The sequence below is a fragment of the Amphibalanus amphitrite genome, unplaced genomic scaffold (assembly GCF_019059575.1).
Source record: "Amphibalanus amphitrite isolate SeventyFive unplaced genomic scaffold, NRLGWU_Aamphi_draft 000348F_arrow, whole genome shotgun sequence".
NCBI classification, from domain to species: Eukaryota; Metazoa; Arthropoda; class Thecostraca; order Balanomorpha; family Balanidae; genus Amphibalanus; species Amphibalanus amphitrite.
The window spans coordinates 321059-342507 of NW_024881843.1; the positions used below are offsets into that span (position 1 = coordinate 321059).

At 46.8% G+C, this 21449-nt stretch overlaps 1 protein-coding gene across 5 annotated transcripts in view; it reads right to left on the reverse strand.

The window, feature by feature from the left end:
* Positions 1–21449, reverse strand: part of LOC122389206 (endoplasmic reticulum aminopeptidase 1-like) — a 415829-nt gene that overhangs the window by 187561 nt on the left and 206819 nt on the right. For all 5 annotated transcript variants that reach the window (XM_043380990.1, XM_043380988.1, XM_043380986.1 and 2 more), the window contains 2 exons: positions 13707–13840; positions 712–892 (listed from right to left, as the gene is read on the reverse strand). In XM_043380990.1, the coding sequence (XP_043236925.1) occupies positions 712–892; positions 13707–13840 (315 nt within the window). The remainder of the gene's footprint in view (positions 1–711; positions 893–13706; positions 13841–21449) is intronic.

The following is a 21449-nucleotide window of genomic DNA, read 5'->3' on the forward strand; positions in this document are numbered from 1 at the left end:
CCGCTGGCACGCGTTGGCAGCGCCCTGCGGGCATTTTTTCGCTTAGGGTCATTTTGTGGTGAGGAGAATCAGAAAATCACCCTTCCAACTTTCTCCAGGCCTGGGTGTTTTATCGAGCGCGCCTGAAAACGCACAGTGGACCGAAATCACACTTCGATTGCGTTACTTCGTATTAGGTAATACGATTAAAATTCCGCTCTTTTCTCAATCAATAAGGACAAGTGCGTTAAAGCACACATATAAACTTGTAAATTAAAAGCTTTAAAATGCTAAATTTCAACATCTCTAAGCTGATGATAATCGTTAGTTGTTTCAGACTTTGGCGCGAAAACGTAGGCATTCAGATCCACCGTGCGATCGGTCACCGTATGCAGTAGTGTGATGGTGTGAGTTGGGGAATCAAGGCCGTATGGGGAGAAGGTGAGGAGATACCGGTGTGCCGACGCGGCGGATGGCAGTGAATTTTCAGGATAGGTAGCAAAAGGGTCATTCCCAGACGTTGTGCCAAATTTTGCGGCGCTACGCGACACCAACTTTTACGCTATTCGCGAAAAAAAAAACTTAGGGAGGCTGCTCCCCCCCCCCCGCCAGGCGAGGGCTAAGTTGGAGACAGTGATGGGACTAAGATGTTCGTTGGAGCAACTCCAAGCATTTTATCGACCTCTGATTGCCGCGCGGCAGCCGGACTGGGTCAGCGGCCGCGTCACTCACGATGCCGGCGCCCAGGTAGAAGTCGAGGTCCGCGGTGCTGCGCCGCGGTGTGTTGAAGAGCGCCGTGTGACTCTCGTGACGCACCATGGCCAGCTGGAAGGTGGCCTTCAGCTGCGGCTCGTCGAAGCACGGGAACGCCGCGCGCGCCGCGTTCGGCTCGAACTGCGTGGTGGCCAGATAACTACCGACGGGCACACAAAACGGTAGGCATTGGTAACAAGAATCTTTCATCCGGTTCAAGGGGTTAGCAGGGTTTTGAATATTGAAAGAGATCGGCCTGTTTTTGCTATTGCCCGATGAGTCGGGCTCTGCTGATTCTAATGATATGTATTGTATACCATAAAGTGGAGCTGTTTGAAACGGATTTTACAGTTTTTGGCCTCTCCCTTCAAAACGGTTGATACTTCCTATAGCATGTAAATTGCAAAAACGTAGTTCTCAGTAACCGCTTTCAGATAGATCAATTTTGGTTCAGCTAGTAACCATAAATAAAGTTGTTTTTGTACCTGAAGCCTGTCTCAAATAGCCACATAGTGTGGGGCTATTTGAGACAGTTTTGGTTTTGGTGCAAGTGAGGCCAGACTATGTATTACGTGCGCCATCATCGGGTACACAGTGTTCTGGCTCGAGGCCTCAAGTTACGAGTGCCTTCTGTGGTGCCGCCGATCTGGCGGGCGACTCCTCGGTCTGCGCTGATGGACGCGGCGGTGCATTCGTTTGTGTCGGCGGGGGTTTTGCGGCCGGGGAACCCGCTGGCTTGCTACCGTCTTTTCCCGGTTGCGAAATCTGAGTCGGTTGCGCGTTTGGTTTACGATCTATCTGATTTGACTCCACTATTGTCGGCCCATCCATGCAATTTGCCTTCTATTGACAGAGCGTTAGATTTATCGTCTCAGGGTTTTGTATGGGCGATTAAGATTGATTTGCGCGATGGCTTTTACCATATTCCTTTATGTCCGAGCACGCAACGTAACTTTGGGGTATTATATGATAATCATACATATTTGTTTACGAGATTGCCGATGGGTTATAAACAATTTAGGGTGTGTCATTCTGTATGGTTTTCTCTTCAATGTTATGGAGACAGCGGTTTTCTATGTCCCATGGCCCTGGAATGTCGACCTGTCAGCATCGCAGCACTTAGAATGCAAAGGCAACTGGCCAAGGACGACTTTTCTGCGACGGGCCCGAATCTATCTTTTCGACCCCAGCGCCACCTACTCATGACTCATTTCTATGGTGGCGCCACCTAGATCAGATGTTTGGCCGTACCGAACCCTGTCCGAAATTCATCGGTTTTTCGATGTTCGACAGGTGAAACATCAGCATGCCGCTAAAATTTGTCGTAAAAGGTATTTTTGTTGTTACTGTACATTTTCTGTGTTCTAAAGACATCATCAATTTACACACTTTTATTACATTGAGAAAACATTATATTATTGTTCTAGACTGAAAAAAAAATTCAGGCAGCAGATGTAGGGGTTTCAAGCATCGGAACCTGCATCCTTTTATTGGTTCCCCCCCCCATGTACAGACATTACGTTAATCAAAGTTACTCTACAATGCCCGCCTGCCACCCGGGTGTATTAAACTAAGCGGCCCGTATGATTGTTCGTTCATGTTCACCGTGTATCAGCCCGGCATCTGCCTTTACCCAATTCAAATATTTGGCTCACATTCCCATTACACTGTATTTTGGTCTTGCGGGACAAAGTGTTAATCTCTCGGATCCTTTCTCTCACGCACACTACACATCACACTTACAATCGCTCACTCATTTACGCCTCGCGCCGCGCCGACCAATTATAATTTAGATGGGACTGTCCTGGATATAACGGGAGTGCCCACCGCTATTTGCGGCGGGTCGGAAAGCCAAATGAAATCCAGGACATTTGTCGGGGACTTCCGCAGCGCCTGGGCGCTGCGGCATTAATTTAGGGGGGAATGGAAAAATTCGCTTACCGAAAGATGTTGCCCCGACGACACCGCACAGGCAAATGCCTCGAGAGGCGGGCCCGCGAGTCCCAGGTGCCGGCCAGCCGCCGCCTTTCACCCGGCGGGCACGCCTTTCCCGCCGGAGGCTATCATACGGCGGACTGGCCTAACACGCACTCTGGTTCTCCGGCCCGCCGCTCCACACATCTCTCACGCGCTCAATTTAGCCCTTACACATAACGCCTGCACCGAAGGCTCAAAGAACGTCTACCGCAGCATCGAGCTCCTTCGTGGTCTTCCACAGGATATCCAGGATATCATCAGGCCCGTAATCTCCAGGAATGGCTACTGGGCGCACCCAGAGCAGCTCCTGCTCGTCATGATCGCAGACGAGGATCGAGAGATCCGCACCGCGGCGATCCAGCACATTCGCGCCGCTCGCGAGAGGGAAAAGGAAGGACAGGAGGTGAGGAAGTTCACCCTTCCCACCATCAACTTCGGCGCCCAGCGGTACGTCGATCTCATCGACTCCGCGGCGGAGAAGGTCACAGAGCCACCCCTTCTGCGAGATCTAAGTGTCACTGAACTCCAAGGAATCGCAGCTGCTCCTCTCCGGGTCTCGGCGTATCCTGTGCACACACAGGCCGTGGAGCGAGCCGTGCGCGATGTGACAGAGGCCAGCTTGCGGGTGGTGGGCGAGGAGGCACGACACGGTCGCATCACGGCGTGCATAAAACACCGTAAAAGCGTCCCGAAGTTCAATTCCAAGCGGGATGTGCAAATATAAAATCCTCTTCTGGGCGTAGATATTTTGGGCGGTGCGGGCTGAGGTGCCACTGTAGATTGTAGAATCGGTGGAATGTGGGTTGTTTTTCACCTGTCAGATTCGTTCGAATTGTCTGCGTCCCTGTTACTTCTGATGCCGATATTAATCGCCACCGGGTCCGCACGGAGCCGTCTAACCCGTCGCGGTTTAGCGTGACATAAGATGACGGGGGATTACGACTACGGTATAGCTACATGTTTCTGACTGGTTAGTAGGTATATGTGGGGAGGGAGAGGGGAGGGGCTCAGTACGGTGGCCGATAGGCAAATGCGGCTGAGGCGGTCCGTGCCCCCCACGGCGAGCAGGCTAGGGGAGGGGCGAGGGCTGCCACTCAGGCTAGGATTCTGGATTTTTGGCACACGGGATGCACTTGGCTGGTGTTAATGGCGACCTAGTCTGCTATGTTGGTTGTCTAAACAATAGACATAGTTTATGGCAGCAGCTGTTTAGTGTTTGGGCGTATTTTTCGACTACAAAGTCAATGCTTCGGTGGACTGTTGGCTCGGACGACTCTAGCGACATCTGTGTACTTAAGCTTCTCAGAAAGACCACCGTAACTCTGCGCTAAAAAGCAGATGGCGCTGATATCGCGGAATGGGAGAAGCTCTGCGCAGACAATTGTCTGTTGGCCAGTTGCCTTTGAATTGTAAGATGAAAGCTGAATGCCAATGAACTTACTGTGCTTCAGGGACATAAAAAATAGCTGTCTCCAGTAATTTCTTTGTGGTCGACACACCCTAAATTAAACATGCGCCTGCTGAGATGCAGCATTTTTCTTGTGTCACTTTTAAACTGGTGGAGGAGCGTTTTCCTGGTGTTCGCGGCGTTGTGTATTTAGATGATTTTCTGTTTCTTGCTCGGGACTTTGCATCCCTCGGTGGTATTGTTCGGTTTTTGACGGATGTGGGCTTATGCATTAATTTTGAGAAATCTATATTGTCACCGGTGTCGAGCATTGTATTTTTGGGGGTTGAGCTGAATTTGCGCGAGAGTTCGGCGCGGGTGCGACGCGATGTTTTGCTACCCCTTCGTACGGCGGTAGCTGAGTGCTGTCCGTCTTGGCCGTCGACGGTGCGACATCGTCTGGCGGGTTATGTTAATTTAGTTTAAGGCCTCTATTTAAGCTGCCTCTCGAGGTTGTGGCGGCGGTCAGGACGGAGACTGTGCCGCGTGCGCTGCCATTGTGCCGTATTTGGCCGATGATGTGGTTTGGCGGTGGCAAGATCAATGTGCGTGGTCCGAGGCGCATGACCGTTCGGTTTTTGTCGACGCCACTCCGTTTTGTATTGGTATCGTGCGCCCGGGCTGCGCCCCAATTTCGGCGAGATTTCGGTTCGCCCTTCCGATTTATGTTGCGGAATATGTAGCGGCTTTGGTGGCGGTTTATTTAATGTGCCCGGGCACTGCTCCGTTTACAGTGCATACGGATAATTTACTGTTAACGCCAGACCCCTTGAGACCCTAATTTTTCGCGATTATTTTTGAATGCGTGGAATAATTTTAACCATATTTAGGAAATAGCTGTTTCAAGACCTGCCGAAACCTTTTCTTCAAATACGTTTTGTTGTCACTGAAATATTTGTGGCACTTGTCATTGACTCGTAATGTTAACTGTTTTTCCATCCTTGATAGAGGCTTTCATACGTCATATGACATTAGGCTCCGCCCACGACTGCGGCATTGACCCTTGCCCATCAGCGACCTCTGTACAAACGACACCCCTGCCATCTGTATAGGACTATGAATTTCGCTAACGCTTCACGTGCTATGTATCAATTGCAGCAGACGGTCAAGTAAATGTTAGGCTCTTATTGACTCTCGTATATAGGACCAAGAGGACTCACTCCTCAACCTACTACTCATACATGCTTCGAGCAAACGTTAAAGATTCCTAACAAATACGATTTTCGATGTAGGATATATGCTTGAAATACGAGCGAGCCCTATGATGTGAAGCGAAGGCAATTAACTAATTATTGCGTTGTTCGATGGTTGCATAGCGATGTACAAATCAGCAACTACTTGATGACATCCGACATCCCACTATCACATTATCTGCAACGCCATGGCTTTAAATACAGGTGAATATTTCCTAACCTTATGTCAGGTATACGCCATCTACCCGTCATTTGCAGCTTATGGAAAATAAAACAAATATCAGCGAACCTATCAGCACTGTACAAGCAATGCGCATTGAGCATTTATGGCTCCTCAGTCATCATGTCGCTCTTTGGGCACTGTCAGACAAGACGTTACGCACAACTCCGCCGGCTTTCGGCACGGCTCGACCGTCCTCGCTCCCCGCCACAGCGCGAGTGACCGCGCGCCGGCCTGAAACCGCCGCAGGCCAAGACCACAGAGGCGGGGCTTAGCTGTGACGTCATAGACTGACTGGTGATAGCCTCTACACACCGGGTGAAAATCTTGCTCGAAATTTAACATTACGAGTCAATGAGAAGTGCCTGAAATATTGAAATGCCGACAAAATATCTAAATTGTAAAAGTTTCGGCAGGTCTTGAAACGGCCATGTCCTGAGCCTGGTTGAAATTCTTCCACGCATTTAAAAATAATCGCGAAAAATTAGGGTCTCAAGGGGTCTGGCGTTAACAGTAGGTGTTAGATATAATTTAGACAAAGGAAGGTGTCCTAGGCCGTGGCTTCCTATTTTATTACTTTTGCTCTCTAGGCGTAATTTTTCAGTTCGTTATATCGCTTCCAGTAGTAACCCCGCCGATGCGCCGTCACGTGACCTCGGCCTGTGACCTGGCGCGATCAGCCGATCGCTGTCCGCCAATGAGAGGCATTCGCGCCAAAGGGGTGACCAATCGGATGCAGCGCCATGTGGCGTGATATGTGACTGTTCACTTTGTGCTTGGCTGTCGGTTTAGTCTCGACTCAGGTGTGGTCACAAATACACGGCCCGAGCAGGGCCAACAGAACAGGGGGGGGGGGCAAAAATGCCCCCCCCCCACCGCCTGGAAGGCTAAATCTTCCTCAGTCTTCTTTGGCGGTGATAAAGCGTTTTTGCCATCTTCGAGTAAAATACGGTGCATAAAGTAAATTCGTGATTATGTGAAGCAGGCTCGTTTTATTATGTCAGACCATCGCTACCATAAAGTTTAAAGCATGCGAACTAAGCATGCACGAATTACATTAGCGCAATCGCGGCGGGCGACGAGGGCCTCAATGCTGGGCCAGCCAAGTGCTCGGACAGTGGGCGAGATATGCTCGGTAACACGCACACCTGGGACGATCCGAGCCCCGAAATTAACCCGCGCCCTGGGGGGGGGGGTATTCTTTGCCCCCTCCAGACTTTCCGATATATCTCCAGAACTGCTGCGGCTATCGTCACCAAACTTTCAGTACCCTCCCAGGCATCAATTTTACACATTGTGATCAAAAAATTTCCAAAGGCTGTGATAGGTTGGCCGCAAATGACGTCAGAGTGACGTCATGTTCTGCCGTTTTCGACCCAAAAAAGGTTTCACGGGAAGAGCTGTCAAGCCTATAGCCTTGAAGAAACAGAAAAACGTTTAAGACATAAAAGGTGTAGCCTTAGCAGGGCTACAAAACTGTTATCTCGGAATTTTGAATTTTTTGAATTTTGACCCCCAAAAATAAAAAAATGAATATAATTGCCAAAAAAAGGTTTTTGATTTTCGAAAAAAACCGGGCTGTATGTGTTAGCCCTTACCAACTTCTATTTACATGCCAACTTTAAGACCGATGCCTCTTTTTATTAGAGGTCACTGATAATAACAGGTCAGGTCACAGGTCAGGTCACCAAGGGTCAGCAGTAGCACATCGACCCAATTTTACTAAGGATGTGTGATGCATGTTTTATGGCCAATTTTTCATTTCAAACTCAATGGTGTTGGTTATGAGACCATCAGGAACGGTTTAGGTCACTTCCTGGTGGAGGTCAGGTCAGGTCAAAAAAGGTCAAATTTCAAAGTTGATATTTTTGCATAAAATAGGTATTGATTCGATGCAGCTCGTCACAGAAAGTCTAATGGTGGTCTTTGTTTTGCGCTACGTGGTCTAGAATTGCTAAAAAATTGATTTCGAAAATTTAATGTCATCAATTTTGAACAGTATTTTCGCTATAACTTGGCCAAAAAAGAGGCATCGGTCTAAAAGTTGGCATGTAAATAGAAGTTGGTAAGGGCTACCACATACAGACCGGTTTTTTTTCGAAACTCAAAAACCTTTTTTGGCAATTATATTCAATTTTTTTTTGGATTTTTGGGGGTCAAAATTCCAAAAATTCAAAATTCCGAGATAACATGTTTGTAGCCCTGCTTAGGCTACACCTTTTATGTCTTAAACGTTTTTCTGTTTCTTCAAGGCTATAGGCCTGACAGCTCTTCCCGTTGAAACTCGGTACACAGTTAGGTCTCCATCAGATAATTCATCTGTATGTGTTAAGGTTGGGGTGCTACAGCACGTGTGCACGTGCAGGGGGCGCTCCCAGATCTTGAGAACGGCTGGGCCGATTGCGTTCAAATTTGGCACACCGCTAGCGACCGGTTAGAAGGGTGCTTTGCACAAGCCCGTTGGAAGTACCCTCTCGCCCTTACGCACGTGCAGGGCTCACTATCTCGCTCGCTCGTTCTTCGCCCAAAAGGCGTTTTACTGGTACATACTTACTGTTAGGTGAGCCTTTAGTATACGTACTTGATGCAGTGCGGTAACCGGCCATTCGATACAACATGCAGTCAGTTATCTAGGAAAATCGGTATAAAATCAAAACCGTTTGACCCTTTTCTGTTACTTTTTCACTGGTTGATGTGCAATGGACCAATCGATCATGCATATAATTCATTCAACCATTTTGAAAACTGTATTCCCTTTGTTAATGCATTACGGTACGTTTAATGCAGTAGCGAGCCTGTCTCAAATAGCCCCACCAAATTTCGGCCTATATGTTTTACGCCGCCAGAGATAAACACCACAACTTTATTTGCAAATTTCAATGTCGTTGACTGAGAACTAGTCCTAGATAATCATCCTGTGATTTTTAAAGCTTAGGATCACATCATATTATGACAGCTCTACCATAAAGTAATGCAATTTTTAGCAGACCGAAATGCCATGTCCAACTAAAAACGAAAAGTTTGATTATAAGGGTTATGTAACTGTAGTTGAAAGAAATAATTTTTGCTGGAAGTATCAAAATTTAATTTCCAATCGCATGGCATTAAAAGAATTATCCCTAGCTTGACCAATTTTCTTCAATTTCCTTGCAACCAAAACTGTCTCAAATAGCCCCACACTATGTGGCTATTTGAGACAGGCTTCAGGTACAAAAACAACTTTATTTATGGTTACTAGCTGAACCAAAATTGATCTATCTAAGAGCGGTTACTGAGAACTACGTTTTTGCAATTTACATGCTATAGGAAGTGTCAACCGTTTTGAAGGGAGAGGCCAAAAACTGTAAAATCCGTTTCAAACAGCTCCACTTTACGGTATACAATAAATATCATTAGAATCAGCAGAGCCTGACTCATCGAGCGATAGCAAAAACAGGCCTATCTCTTTCAATATTCAAAACCCTGCTAATAAAATTTCAAATGCCAAATGTTATATAACATTGAACTTGGAATGAAAGAGAGATTAATATGTATTTTTGAAATTTTGAAAAATACGCTACTTTTGATATATGACATATCGAGTTTTCTTTCATTTGTATTTTTTGGACCTTGGGACCAAATTTTTTGAATTTTTATTTCTTTAAGAAAATGTTTGGCTTATTGTGAAGGCGTATGCAAAAAAATAGGAAGGTGTTCTTTCTATAAATGTATTTATTTTACGTCACGATAACGGTTTCGAATAGTGATTTCGGGAGGGGAGTTTACAAATGGCGTGGTAAAGCTGCCTAGTAACATCACGGGTTCCTGCAATTTTAATTGAAGTCTGAGTCATCTAAAAAATGAAAAGAGGGTTCATCCAACCCTCTTTCCTATAAGCGCGAGAGTGAAAAAAGGCTGTTTGGTTCTGACCTTGTTTTGGACGCCAATGACCATAGCTGTCCGAGATGAGAGTTACAGGACGCATACATGGTGTCCTGCAGAGGTCTCACAGTCACAACGTGTATATCTGGGAATTTTTTAAGGTCACATGAGGTCAGGTCGGTCAAGTGACATCACTGTTATAAGTCAATGGGGAAATTTAAAAACTGTTATTTTGACGCCGAGAATGATCTAAAACTATCTCACGTACATGGTATCGTGATTTCATGCATTTCTTGCAAAGTCCAATGCTTCACTTTTGCATTGTTAACCTTGCGTGACGTCATTTATGACGTCACTAGGGTCATACGAGTTTTTCGTCAATAACTCCCGATCAAATTGAGCTAGAGAGTCGGGAAAGTCACCAATGGACTTGGGAAGACCTTCCGAATCAAACGATATGCCATATGATACCCTTTGCCCAGCTTCGCGACCGGAAGGGCTCTGACCTGACCTTGACCCGAGGTCAAGTACTTAAGTTGACCTTATCCTAACAAAAAGTATACCATTCGACGCACCTGAGCTAGGCGAACACAATGATGCCAAAATCGCGGCTTTGCGGCCATTTTTTGCGAAGTTATTTACTAAAAACCGAACCCGTAACTTCAGTCACTTGACCTGACCTCAGACGCTACCGGTTAACCTGAGACCTTAAAATCGGGCACCACTCGCTGCGACTTGTAACGGCACACACGCTCGTTTTTTTCCGCGAGGCTCTAGCTCTACTAGAAACGAAACGGCGTGCTGGGGTCGTATCAAGGTCCTATATACCGGTCGTATCAACCCCTCCGAAACCCATTTTGTTTGCGGGAAAATGAGGAACTTACAGAAAGAATACCTTTCTAATTTTTTGCATGTCGATTTGCAATGACGTGAAGTTTATTTTGAGAAAATGAAAATGTGAAAAATATTGGTCCCAAAAATCATTAGAGGCGAATGAAAAAAGAGTAAGGTTTTTGTTCAACAATGAAAATTTTTCTTTTGAATTTTTAAAAAGCAATATTAATTTTTGATTCATCGCAAGCTTAGTGTTGTCTACCGTTTGTTGGTTGCTTAACCCGTTCTTGAGTTATAGGCCATCAAACTCACCGTTACAAATCGAAGTTTAAAAAAATGTAATGCAATATAACTAAAAAAGTTTTGATCTGAGAAGTTTGATATTTTGCCAGGCGTCTTTGGGGCCTATGATTACCCCTAGAACCGATTTTCATTAAAATCTGAGAGGAGGGTGACGGGCCTGGTACGATCTATCGTGGAATGCCCCAGGGAACTCCGGAACAAATGGCTACAGCGCCGCAGAAGAAGAAAAAAACGCTTTGATATCTCTTTCTGACAAGGAACTCTTTGAGTTTTTTTTATTTGACAAAGGGTCAACAGCTGAAGCTTACCCTCCACAGGGCAATTTTTTTTTAATATGACGTTTTTCGAACACATTTTCATCCAACCATTTTTGACACTTAGCTTTTTACGGAGCGAGCGAAGTGAGCGGAGTCTTTCCTTAGATTAACGGAAATTTCTGAGTATGAGCGGCCGGCCGGCCAGCCGGCCGTGCGGACGCTTTTGCGAGGCTTATATCTCAGCAACCACTTGACAGATTTACATGCGATAATTTTTGTAGGGTAGCTTCATTCCTTCTACCAAGTATTGGACTACTCCCGATGCATGTGGATTGTGGGTGGCCCCTTATGCACGTGCCAGGTGCAAAGTATCAGTTTTGTAATAGTTGCAATATCTCGGCAACTACTTGGCCGATTGCGCTGAAAGTTGGCATGTAGGTAGGCACCCACTAGGCAACGCATGTTCATGTGCCAAAGTTGGGGTGCTGCTGCACGTGCGCACGTGCAGGGGTCGTTTCCAGATCTCGAAAACGGCTGGACCGATGGCGCTCAAATTTGGTACACGGTTAGGGACCAGTTAGTAGGGTGCCGTACAAAAGTCAGATGGACCTATTTTGCACGTGCGCACGTGCAGGGTGCCGCTTCCAGATCTCGAGAACGGCTGGGCCGATTGTGCTCAAATTTGGCACATCGCTAAAGACCGGTTAGTAGGGTGCCGTGCACAAGTTATTTGGAGGTGCCCCCTCGAAATTTCGCACGTGCAAGGCTCACCCTCTCGCTCGCTCCGTTAGTCGCCCCGAAAGGCGTTATACTGGTCTTTCTTTGATTTTACTGGCGTCGCATTTATTTCGTCTAGACGCGTCAAATTATTTGTAAATTGACCTGTAAGAGAAGACTGGAAAGATGACCTCACGTCAAGGTTACAGGGTTATGTTGCATATCAGTCGACTTATATCGTAAAAAAGCTGAACGCATCTTAGTTGTTTGAACAAATCTAACCTCGCCCTGGCAGGGCATTCTTCATAACGCGGCCTGGCAAGAGGGGGGGGGGGTCGATGCACCCCCTCCCCACCTTCCCTCGCGATTGACTCCTATGGCACCTAGAAATACCAAATTTGGTAGGTGGGTGGCACTGGCCCCCTTAGAATTCTCGCCCCTGTGCAGATTTAGTTTCTCTAGGTCAATATTTAGGTTTTTTTAGGTATAAATGTAAAAATTTCGCTAAAACAAGTCAAAAGTTTTTCGCTGATAACTTTTGATTTAGTTAAGATACAGCTAAACAAAAGCACCAGTGAACTCAGCACGTCAAGGCGCGTCAAGTGATATAGGGGAGACCCGGGAGGTATGGGCCGGTTTTGTGAAAACGCCATTTTCTTCCAGTGGGCAGTGGCTAGACCCGGTTTTTCACTCTGTGCACGTGAAATTGCCTTTCGCCTGCAAAGTGTGCCTGATATTAGGCATCTGGGATCAACTTTTTTGTCTCGAGATAACTTTCAATAAATGATGTGCTTTTTCGATTCATCAAAATACACCGGGAGGTATGGGCCATGGCCCGGGAGGTATGGGCCGGTGCCATGTTTCATATTCTTTTATCGACAATGAGAACAATACTCGTAGCTGGTATCTACCTTGATCTCTCTTAGAGCCCAGGAACCGCATAAGCGGCCAACAGCTTACTTCATTGAGGTCGCTTGGGCACATATGTATTTTGGTAAACTCTATCATTCACCATGAAATAAAATAAATAATATTTTTCTGTTCGAATGAAATTTGAAGTTAAATTTTCAACCTTGCGCGACAAAAATAAAACTTATTGAAGATGACACTCAATGAAAGCATCTTTTTATTGATTTAGGATCAACGGGGGTGGGTGGCCCGAACCTCCCGGTTAGGACGCCAGAATTTGCATAGCATCTCAGCCCATACTCTTGCAAGAAAGCTTCAAATTGTCTATCCAGTCTTAATTTGCATGCTTTAAACTTTATGTTAGCATTGGTCTGACATCATAAAACGAGCCTGTTTCAAATTTATCACGAATTTTCTGTATGTACAGTATTTTACACGAAGAGGGCAAAAACGCTTTATCACCGCTCATCGCCAAAGAAGACTGAGGAGGATTTTGAAAATCACGTGGGTTGTATAACGGAATGGCTGCTACCAGTTTACACGGTCAAATGTGTAAAAATACGCAACACTTCTTCAAAACTGCGATGGCCCATACCTCCAGGGGGCCCATACCTCCCGGGTCTCCCCTACCTACTTTTTTTGCTTGCTTAAGTGTACCTAAAAAGTAAAGCACATTTTAAGTAGAATTAAAGTCTGAAGAATGGTTGAAATGCTTAATGTTGCATATCATTCGACTTGGCTGTTGAAGAGGAACAGAATGATACCATTTTGAAAGCTTTATCTTTATAATGTGACAAGTTATTGGCACACACGTCATTTGACCCCAGCTCAGTTGACCTCATTTGACCTGAATCTTTGATAAGTTCACCAAACAAAGAAAAACTGTGTGACATCATGTCAAGTACTGTGGTATCAACACACAAAAGTGATAGAACATAGCGGATATCTCTAGTATTTTCCGAATTGGAGTTATCTGAATATTTTGCCATAGGCTAAGCATTACGACGTAATGACCTCTAACTGACCTCAGGTCAGTGACATAAAAAACGAACTAAATGTTATACAACTCGGTGAACTGAAAGCTGGTGGCGTGGTAACAAAACATGAGATATTTGCGAAAAACCACGGCGGGGTGTTCATCCCCCCCCCCCCAAGCAGGGCGCGGGTTAAATAAACGAGCAATAGCATGAAAAGGCGGACACTCAATCGCTTTTGCAGGATACATCACCTGGCGTCTGATGGAGCGCAATTCTCACCGTTTGGAGCCATTGGCTGCCGTGTAGTGGCTGAGGTAGAAACCCTCCAGAGCCTCTCGGAGTGTGTAGTTGAACTCAAACGATAGGGTGTAGTTTTGTCCCAGCTGTAGAGACTCATTGACCGAAAGGTACACCTGAAAAACAGCTCTAATGAATATGGACAGATGAGATGTCACTGAACGGTAGCCAGGAAGGTTATATTTACATGTTAAACACGCGCATCGACGGGGGCAGTTGACCGCCCCCCCCCCCCCCCCAGAGGTTTTTCGCGGATAGCGCAAAAACCGCGTCGCGGAGCGCCGCGAAATTTTGCATAACTTTTTCCTCATCAATTTTACACATGGTGTGCAAGTTTGAACCTTCTACCTTTCAAGGTCAGGTCACCAGGTCACTTCGAATGACCCAACGTTACCTTTTTTGCATGAATGAAAACAGCGGCATCGGAAACCCCACCCAAGCGAGGCACGCAGCTCAGCTGCTACGAGAGTGGAACCGATTGGTACTCACTACTCACTACTCACAGGCGATACGCCCGTGTTGTACAGGCGAGTCCAGCCCTACAAAGGAGCCCCATCATGTCTCCAGATTGTGGTGCCCCAGCAGTTGCGAAGGGGCCTGATGAATGACCATCACAGTGGACTAGGAGGGGGACGCCAGGTGGCGGCCAAATTAGAGGGTGCACTTCGACGGCAGTTCTACTGGCCGAGAATGCAGACTGATGTGAAGGCATTCTGCCAACAGTGCGAGGTCTGCGCGCGCCACAAAGACCCTCCTCGCCCACCGAAGGCCCCACTGGGTTCATTGCAGGCGTCTGAGATCCTTGACAGGCTGGACCAAGGCTATAGAACTCCTCTTATCATCTCTTAAGGGCAGGGCTGGACATCGATATCGTATCGGGGCTCCCCGCCAGTGAGCCGGAAGGTTACAAGTATATTTTGACGTGCATCGATGCGTTCACTCGATTTGTATGGGATTTCCCACTTAAAACACAGGAAACATCCGAGATGGTTCAGACACTGATGGACCGTATCGTAGGTCAGTTTGGCGTGCCTAAATTGATTCACTCTGATCAGAGCAGAAACCTGGTTGAAAACGTAATTAGCGAAGATGTTCTACAACAAACTTGGAATCAAACAGAGCACGACAGCATATCTCCCTCAAGGGAACGCCTACTGTGAGCGTAGCCACCGTTTCCTCATCGACACACTGGCTAAACTCGCCGCCGCAGAGCACCGTCATTGGTCCCGTTGCCTGAGCGGCGCAGTCACTTTTAACCTTCGCCCCAGTGGGAGGGGGGCATATGTTACCACCCTGTCGCGTTTTTAGCGTGTGAATAAAAAACCGCGACGCGTAGCGCCGCGCCGCTTGGGGTAGCTTTTGGTACATCAATTTTGGACAATGTGTGAAATTTTTGACCCCAGGTCATGTCAGGTCAGGTCACCAGGTCAAGTTAACTGACCAAGCCTAAAAAAGTTTGCAATCATGTCCAGCCTGCAGTGTTTGTCAGAAAGGTTTTAAACTTGGTGGATTGCATGCTGTTATGGGCGCCTACAATTTGTATATCTCGGATTTTTTATATCCGTGACCTAAGGTCAGGTCAGTGGCGTGACCTTTCCATTACAAGTCAATGGAGAAAAATGAAAATGCCTCTAGATCCGTGTGTACGCATCGGAACAGTCCAAATATTTCAGAATCACAATGATTTAGTCCACTCGTGATGACCAAGGTGTCATTTTTGCTGATAGCCTCTAGACAGGTCATCCGAGGTCACTTGAGGCTACAAACAGTTTTTTGCCAATAACTCGCGATTGGAAAGAGATAGAACGCTGGGGATGGTCTCATTGTGTTTGTCTTGTTGAGACGCATCGACTGATATGCAACATGACCTTTTCCGGTAAGGTCATGACCTTGACCTGAGGTCAAATTTTCAAGTTGACCTTTCAAGGTCAAATTATAGTTCATTCGACGCGTCTCGGCGAGAGGAACACGATTCTGGCAATAGAAATGTCGTGGCTTTTTGAAGTCGAAAGTTATTGTCGAAAAACACTTTTCGTAAAAACAGCTATTTTTGGAGTTTTTGCCCTCTGGAGGCTAAACCGTTGACCTGAGGTCAATATTGATAATGACCTTTTCAAAAGAAGAGTTCAAAAGCTATCGTTTGCTGTTCCATGCGTTTTTCTAGCTACCATAGTTCCTGAGATAGCGGCATGTTTTCTGAAAAATATAATGACAATTGGCAAATTTTGACCTTTGATGACCTCTGGTCACCCCAATATTGCTCTAAGGTGAAAAATGAATGAAATATTTTCAAACGCACGCATTGAGAGCTATCGACTGCTTTTTACCGCGTCTTTCTAGCCCTCTTAGTTTTTGAGTTAGAGGTGGGTGGTAACATATGCCCCCCCCCCCCACTAGGGCGAAGTTGGCTGAGACCGCCACTGGGGCGCGGGTTAACGCCAACACTAGTGCGGCCACAGGCCTGTCGCCATATGAGTGCGTGTTTGGGCGTCCCGCGCCACTCCAGCTTCACTGAAATACAGCTCTGTCTTCAACGCTGGAGGTGAGCCAGTGGACATGAAGGTGCCCCGTGACACCTTTCAGTACCTGCAGCTGGTCTACAGCGCACACTCAAACGCACGCTTCTCAGGTTCAGTTTTTGCCCGTTTTGCTTGCTAAAACACGTGCTTGTTCTAAAAACATACTTGGAGCCAGAGTCCTTTTGAAAAAAAAGAGCTATATCAGCAATATTCAACGTTTAACCCTCGCATGTGTATTGTGTAGGGGGGAGGGGTCAGATGGACCCCCATGTTTTATTGCGAATAACTCGCGTAAAAAGCGGCCGATCGCGATGAAACTTTCAATACCTTCGAGTTTATCAATCATACACCTACTCTGAAAATTCAATGCCCTCACCAAAGTGACCTTTGACCTGTGACCTATTTCTCGAACCCATGTTTGCCCGAAATCGCGATTCGGCGTATGTCGGCTCACATTAGCCGCGCGTTTGCAAGCTTCTCGTGGTTTCAAACGTTCAAACATGTGATTTGATGTTGCTCCCATGCATTTGGGTGGATGTCAAGGTCACCTGGAGGTCAGGTCAGGTCATTGACCTTTGGTGACCTCGGTTCACTTTTTCGAGCTTTACATGTTTCTGGGCTAGTTTTTGGAGCTGAATTCGAATTTAGAAACTATTTGAACATTTACGAAGTAGTTTTGGTGCCTTCGTAACATGTTACGAAGCTGTCAGAGGCGAATGACAGGTACTACGAATACCCGTCACGACCCCTATCGGTTGACCTGACCTGGTCTAAACGCTTAACCCGCGCCCCGTAGGGGGGAGGGGGCGAAACGGCCCCCCCCTGTCCTTTTCCGTTGATATCTCCTAAACGGCTGGAGATATCGCCACCAAACTTTAAGGACCCCTCTGGGCATCAATTTTACACATTGTGACTATGATAGGTTGGCCACAAATAACGTCAGAATGACGTCATGTTTTGTCATTTTCGACCGAAAAAAGACCTTCGCGAGAAGACCTGTCAGGCCTACAGCTTTGAAGATACAGAAAAATGATCAAACATAAAAGATGTAAAATTGACAGGGCTACAAAACTATTATCTCTGATTTTTATTTTTTAAAGTTTTGACCCCCAAAATCCAAAAAAGCATTTTTGGATATATTAGCCAAAAAATCCAAAAAAGAATTTGAGTTTCGAAAAACCCGGAATATATGTGATAGCACCTACCGTCTTCTATCTACATACCAAATTTCAGATCGATGCCTCGTTTTTTGGCCAAGTTATAGCCAAAAACTGCTCAAAAATGATAACGCCAAATTTTCAAACTCAAGTTTTGGCAATTCTAGACCTCGTAGAGCAAAACAATGATCACCATTAGACCCCCCGTGACGAGTTGCATCGAATTGATACCCATTTTATGCAAAAATATCAACTTTGAAATTTGACCTAATTTGACCTGACCTTGACCTGACCTTTACCAAAACGTGACCTAGGCTGGCCCCAAAGGCTGCCTAACCCACAAAATCGCATTTGTCATGTAAAATGGACCATAAAACATGTATCACACGACACTTTCATATTGTGACCCCGGTGACCTGACCTCGCTGTGTCCTGACCTGGTATCAGTGACCTCAGATAGCAAAGTATATGTTTGACGAACAATATACCACCGATGGTTTTCAATAAATTACCAATTTACTCGATTTCACAACACATTTCTTGAATTGCCTGTGAACGGTGAAAATCCGACCTTTGACCTGACCTGTGACGTCATCGGTTTGACCTAGGTCAATGAAATTTGATCACATGGTAGTTCCCGGATTGGGCTATCGAACGCCGTTTGAATTTTGAAAATCGGCCGGTAAATTTCCGAGATCTTAGGGGGGGGGCGAAACGCCCCCCCCCCCCCCCCTACGGGTGGTAGGGTCCACCGGTAGCCCTACGGGGCGCAGGTTAACGACATCATCTGTGATAAAAACTAACACGATATTTGTGTTCAGCACCCCGGAAAACCCCTTAGCAGCCACCTAGGCCCCGTCAAATTTTGTGAAGTTTTTGGAAGACCAGCTTCCCTGGTGTTTTCCCATTGCTTGTTGGACCAATAAGAAGTATGCAAAATTTTAGCGTCTTAGCTCAACGTTTGCGTCTGCCTCAATGGCCTCGAAGTTTGCCTCATAGGGCATAATGGAGACTGCAATGCCGGTAAGAACTCTCAGAGGCCAGTAATGGACCTTTGGGACCACCGAGGGGTTCTTAAAAGCCGCAAGAGTCCCTCAGAAGCCGGCGTGGGGCCCTTATAGAGATCTTAGTGTGGCTATTTAGTGCCCATGAGGTGCTCTAACGAGCCCCTCATGGGCTCGTTAGAGGCCCTTCTGAGTCAAAATATGGCCATCGTTAACCCTCAGCGGTCAAATGGCGCCGCGGCTCAGGCCCGGGTGACCTACGCCCGGGTGGCCTACGCCCGGCTGACCTACGCCCGAATTGCCTACTCCATCGAATGTCTACGCCCGGGTGACCTACGCCCGGCTGACCTACGCCCGAATCGCCTACTCCATCGAATGTCTACGCCCGGGTGACCTACGCCCGGCTGACCTACGCCCGAATCGCCTACTCCATCGAATGTCTACGCCCGGGTGACCTACGCCCGGCTAACCTACGCCCGAATCGCCTACTCCATCGAATGTCTACGCCCGGCTGACCTACGCCCGGCTGACCTACGCCCGAATCGCCTACTTCATCGAATGTCTACGCCCGGCTGACCTACGCCCGGCTGACCTACGCCCGAATCGCCTACTCCATCGAATGTCTACGCCCGGCTGACCTACGCCCGGCTGACCTACGCCCGAATCGCCTACTCCATCGAATGTCTACGCCCGGCTGACCTACGCCCGAATCGCCTACTCCATCGAATGTCTACTGCTCCCCTCCTGTCCGATTAACGAGTGAAGATTTCGCATACCAAAGTGACCCTTCCGGGGGAACCGGCACCCGCAGTCAGGTAACAATGGGAAGGGTCGGAGGGACCGACCGCCGCGCCGCATGGTGACAGGTGATTCCCGGGACGTCCGAGCGTCGCCTTTCAGACGCATCGCCGCCTTCCCCCCCCCGCCGCGCCGTGCCGCGCCGCACAAAGCAGACGGACCCTGTCGCGGAGCGAACTACCCGACCAGGCTGTCATCATCGGCGGAGAGCCTGAACTGCTTTTTTAATCGTTGAGCTGATCAAGCTTGAGTAGCCATGCTTGCGTATTTCACGCTTCAGCCCTGCTGTGAGCCATGTTTTATGATTTCTCATTTCAGATCTTAACAATGATCTTAGGTAGGAAGAACCGTGAGAAACGCCCCTCCCCCTTAGCCCTCGCCGGTGTAGGTGGGGGGGGGGGGGGTCGAACAGCCCCCTCTCGGTTTTCGCAAATAACTCGCGTAAAAACCCGCTGATCGCGACGGAACTTTCATTACCCTCGCGTTCATCAATTTTACACCTACCCTAACAATTTCATGACCCTGACGCAAATGACCTTTGACCTGTGACCTACTTTTCGAGACCATGTTTGGCCGGAATCGCGATTCGGCGTATGTCGTCTCCTCTTAGCCGCGCGTTTGCACTCTTTTCGTGGTTTCAAGGGTTCAAACATGTGATATGATATTGCTCCTATGCGTTAGGGTGGGTGTCAAGTTCACTTGAAGCTCAGGACAGGTCACTGACCTTAACCCGCGCGGGGCTGGGGGGGGTAAATTTTACCCCCCCTCGCGAATTTTTGCGATATCTCAAAAACGGCGGCGCGCAGCGCCGCCAAACTTTCAGTACCTTTTCTTACATCAATTTGACACGTTCCCTGAAAATTTGAGCGACATCCGTCGGAAAATTTTTGAGAAATTGACGTTTTAGTGACGTCATGTTCGCCATTTTCGCCTCAAAAACGGCAAAAGTTCAAACGCCGCTAACATCTTCATTTTTAAAGGAATCAAGACGTAACAAAAAAGGTTATACGTAATTTTACTTTGTCTATCAAATGGCTATCTCGGTTTTTTGAAAATTTTGGATTTTGGCCAAATTTTTTTCAAAAAACTGACTTTTTTGGGAAAATCATTATAAAATTCAAAAGTTTGAGTCTATCGAAAAAACCGGAATATATGTCAGAGAAGTGGTCTATGTGCACCTACAAACCAAATTTTAGAAGAATCGGTTCAAAAATGTGGGAGTTATTCAAAATTTTATGACGTCACGACACACAAATTTTTTGAAAAATGACTTTTTTGGAAGTTCTAGACCTCGTGCGGAAACAAAAATAGCACCATTCGATTCGCCGTGAAAAACTGCATCAGATAGACACCTTTTTAGGCCTTAACAACCAACTTCAAAATTTGACCTCACTTGACCTGACCTTGACCTGACCTCGACCTGAAATTCATCCAGAGGTGGTCCATATCACTTATTGAGTGTGCCTATTGAATTCTATGAGTAAAATGACCCATAAAACATGTGTCGCACATGCCCTTTTCTATATTTTGTTTTTTGGTGACCTGACCTGACCTGACCTGACCTTGACCTTGACCTCTGAATGACATTATATGCAACGAATATTGTCTTGGTAGCCTAAGAACACGTTTTGGGCGATCAGTCTCAGTCCATGACTCCATTCTTCGGCAACTACGGTGCAAGGCCGATACTGTAGAAACTTGCAATTTGTACCCTTGACCTGACCTTGACCTTGACCTTAAACTTTAAATTAAGTACATGTTTTTAGTAGTTCGTGATGAGAGCTTTCGATTGGCGTTTGAATTTTCCAAATCGGACCATTAGTTCGGGAGATAACAGGGGGGGTAAAATTTACCCCCCCCCCCCCAGCCCCGCGCGTTCGGCTGGAGACCCCAGCCCCGCGCGGGTTAAATGAGCTCGGTTTACTTTTACATGTTTCTAGGCTAGTTTTTTTTAGCTTAATTCGAATTTAGCAACCATATGAGCATTTACGAAGTAGTTTTGGTGCCATTGTAACATGTTACGAAGCTGTCAGAGGCGGTTGACACCTACTACGAATACCCGGCAAAACCACTACTGGTTGACCTGAACTGACCTGACCCGACCTGGCCTAAAAGCATGAAGACATCATCTGTGATAAAAACTAACATGATATTCGTGATCAGAACCCCGAATAACCCCGTAGCAGCCACACTTTACGACCTAACTGGTCTCGATTTTCCCGACTTTTGGGCTATTGACCTGGCTTG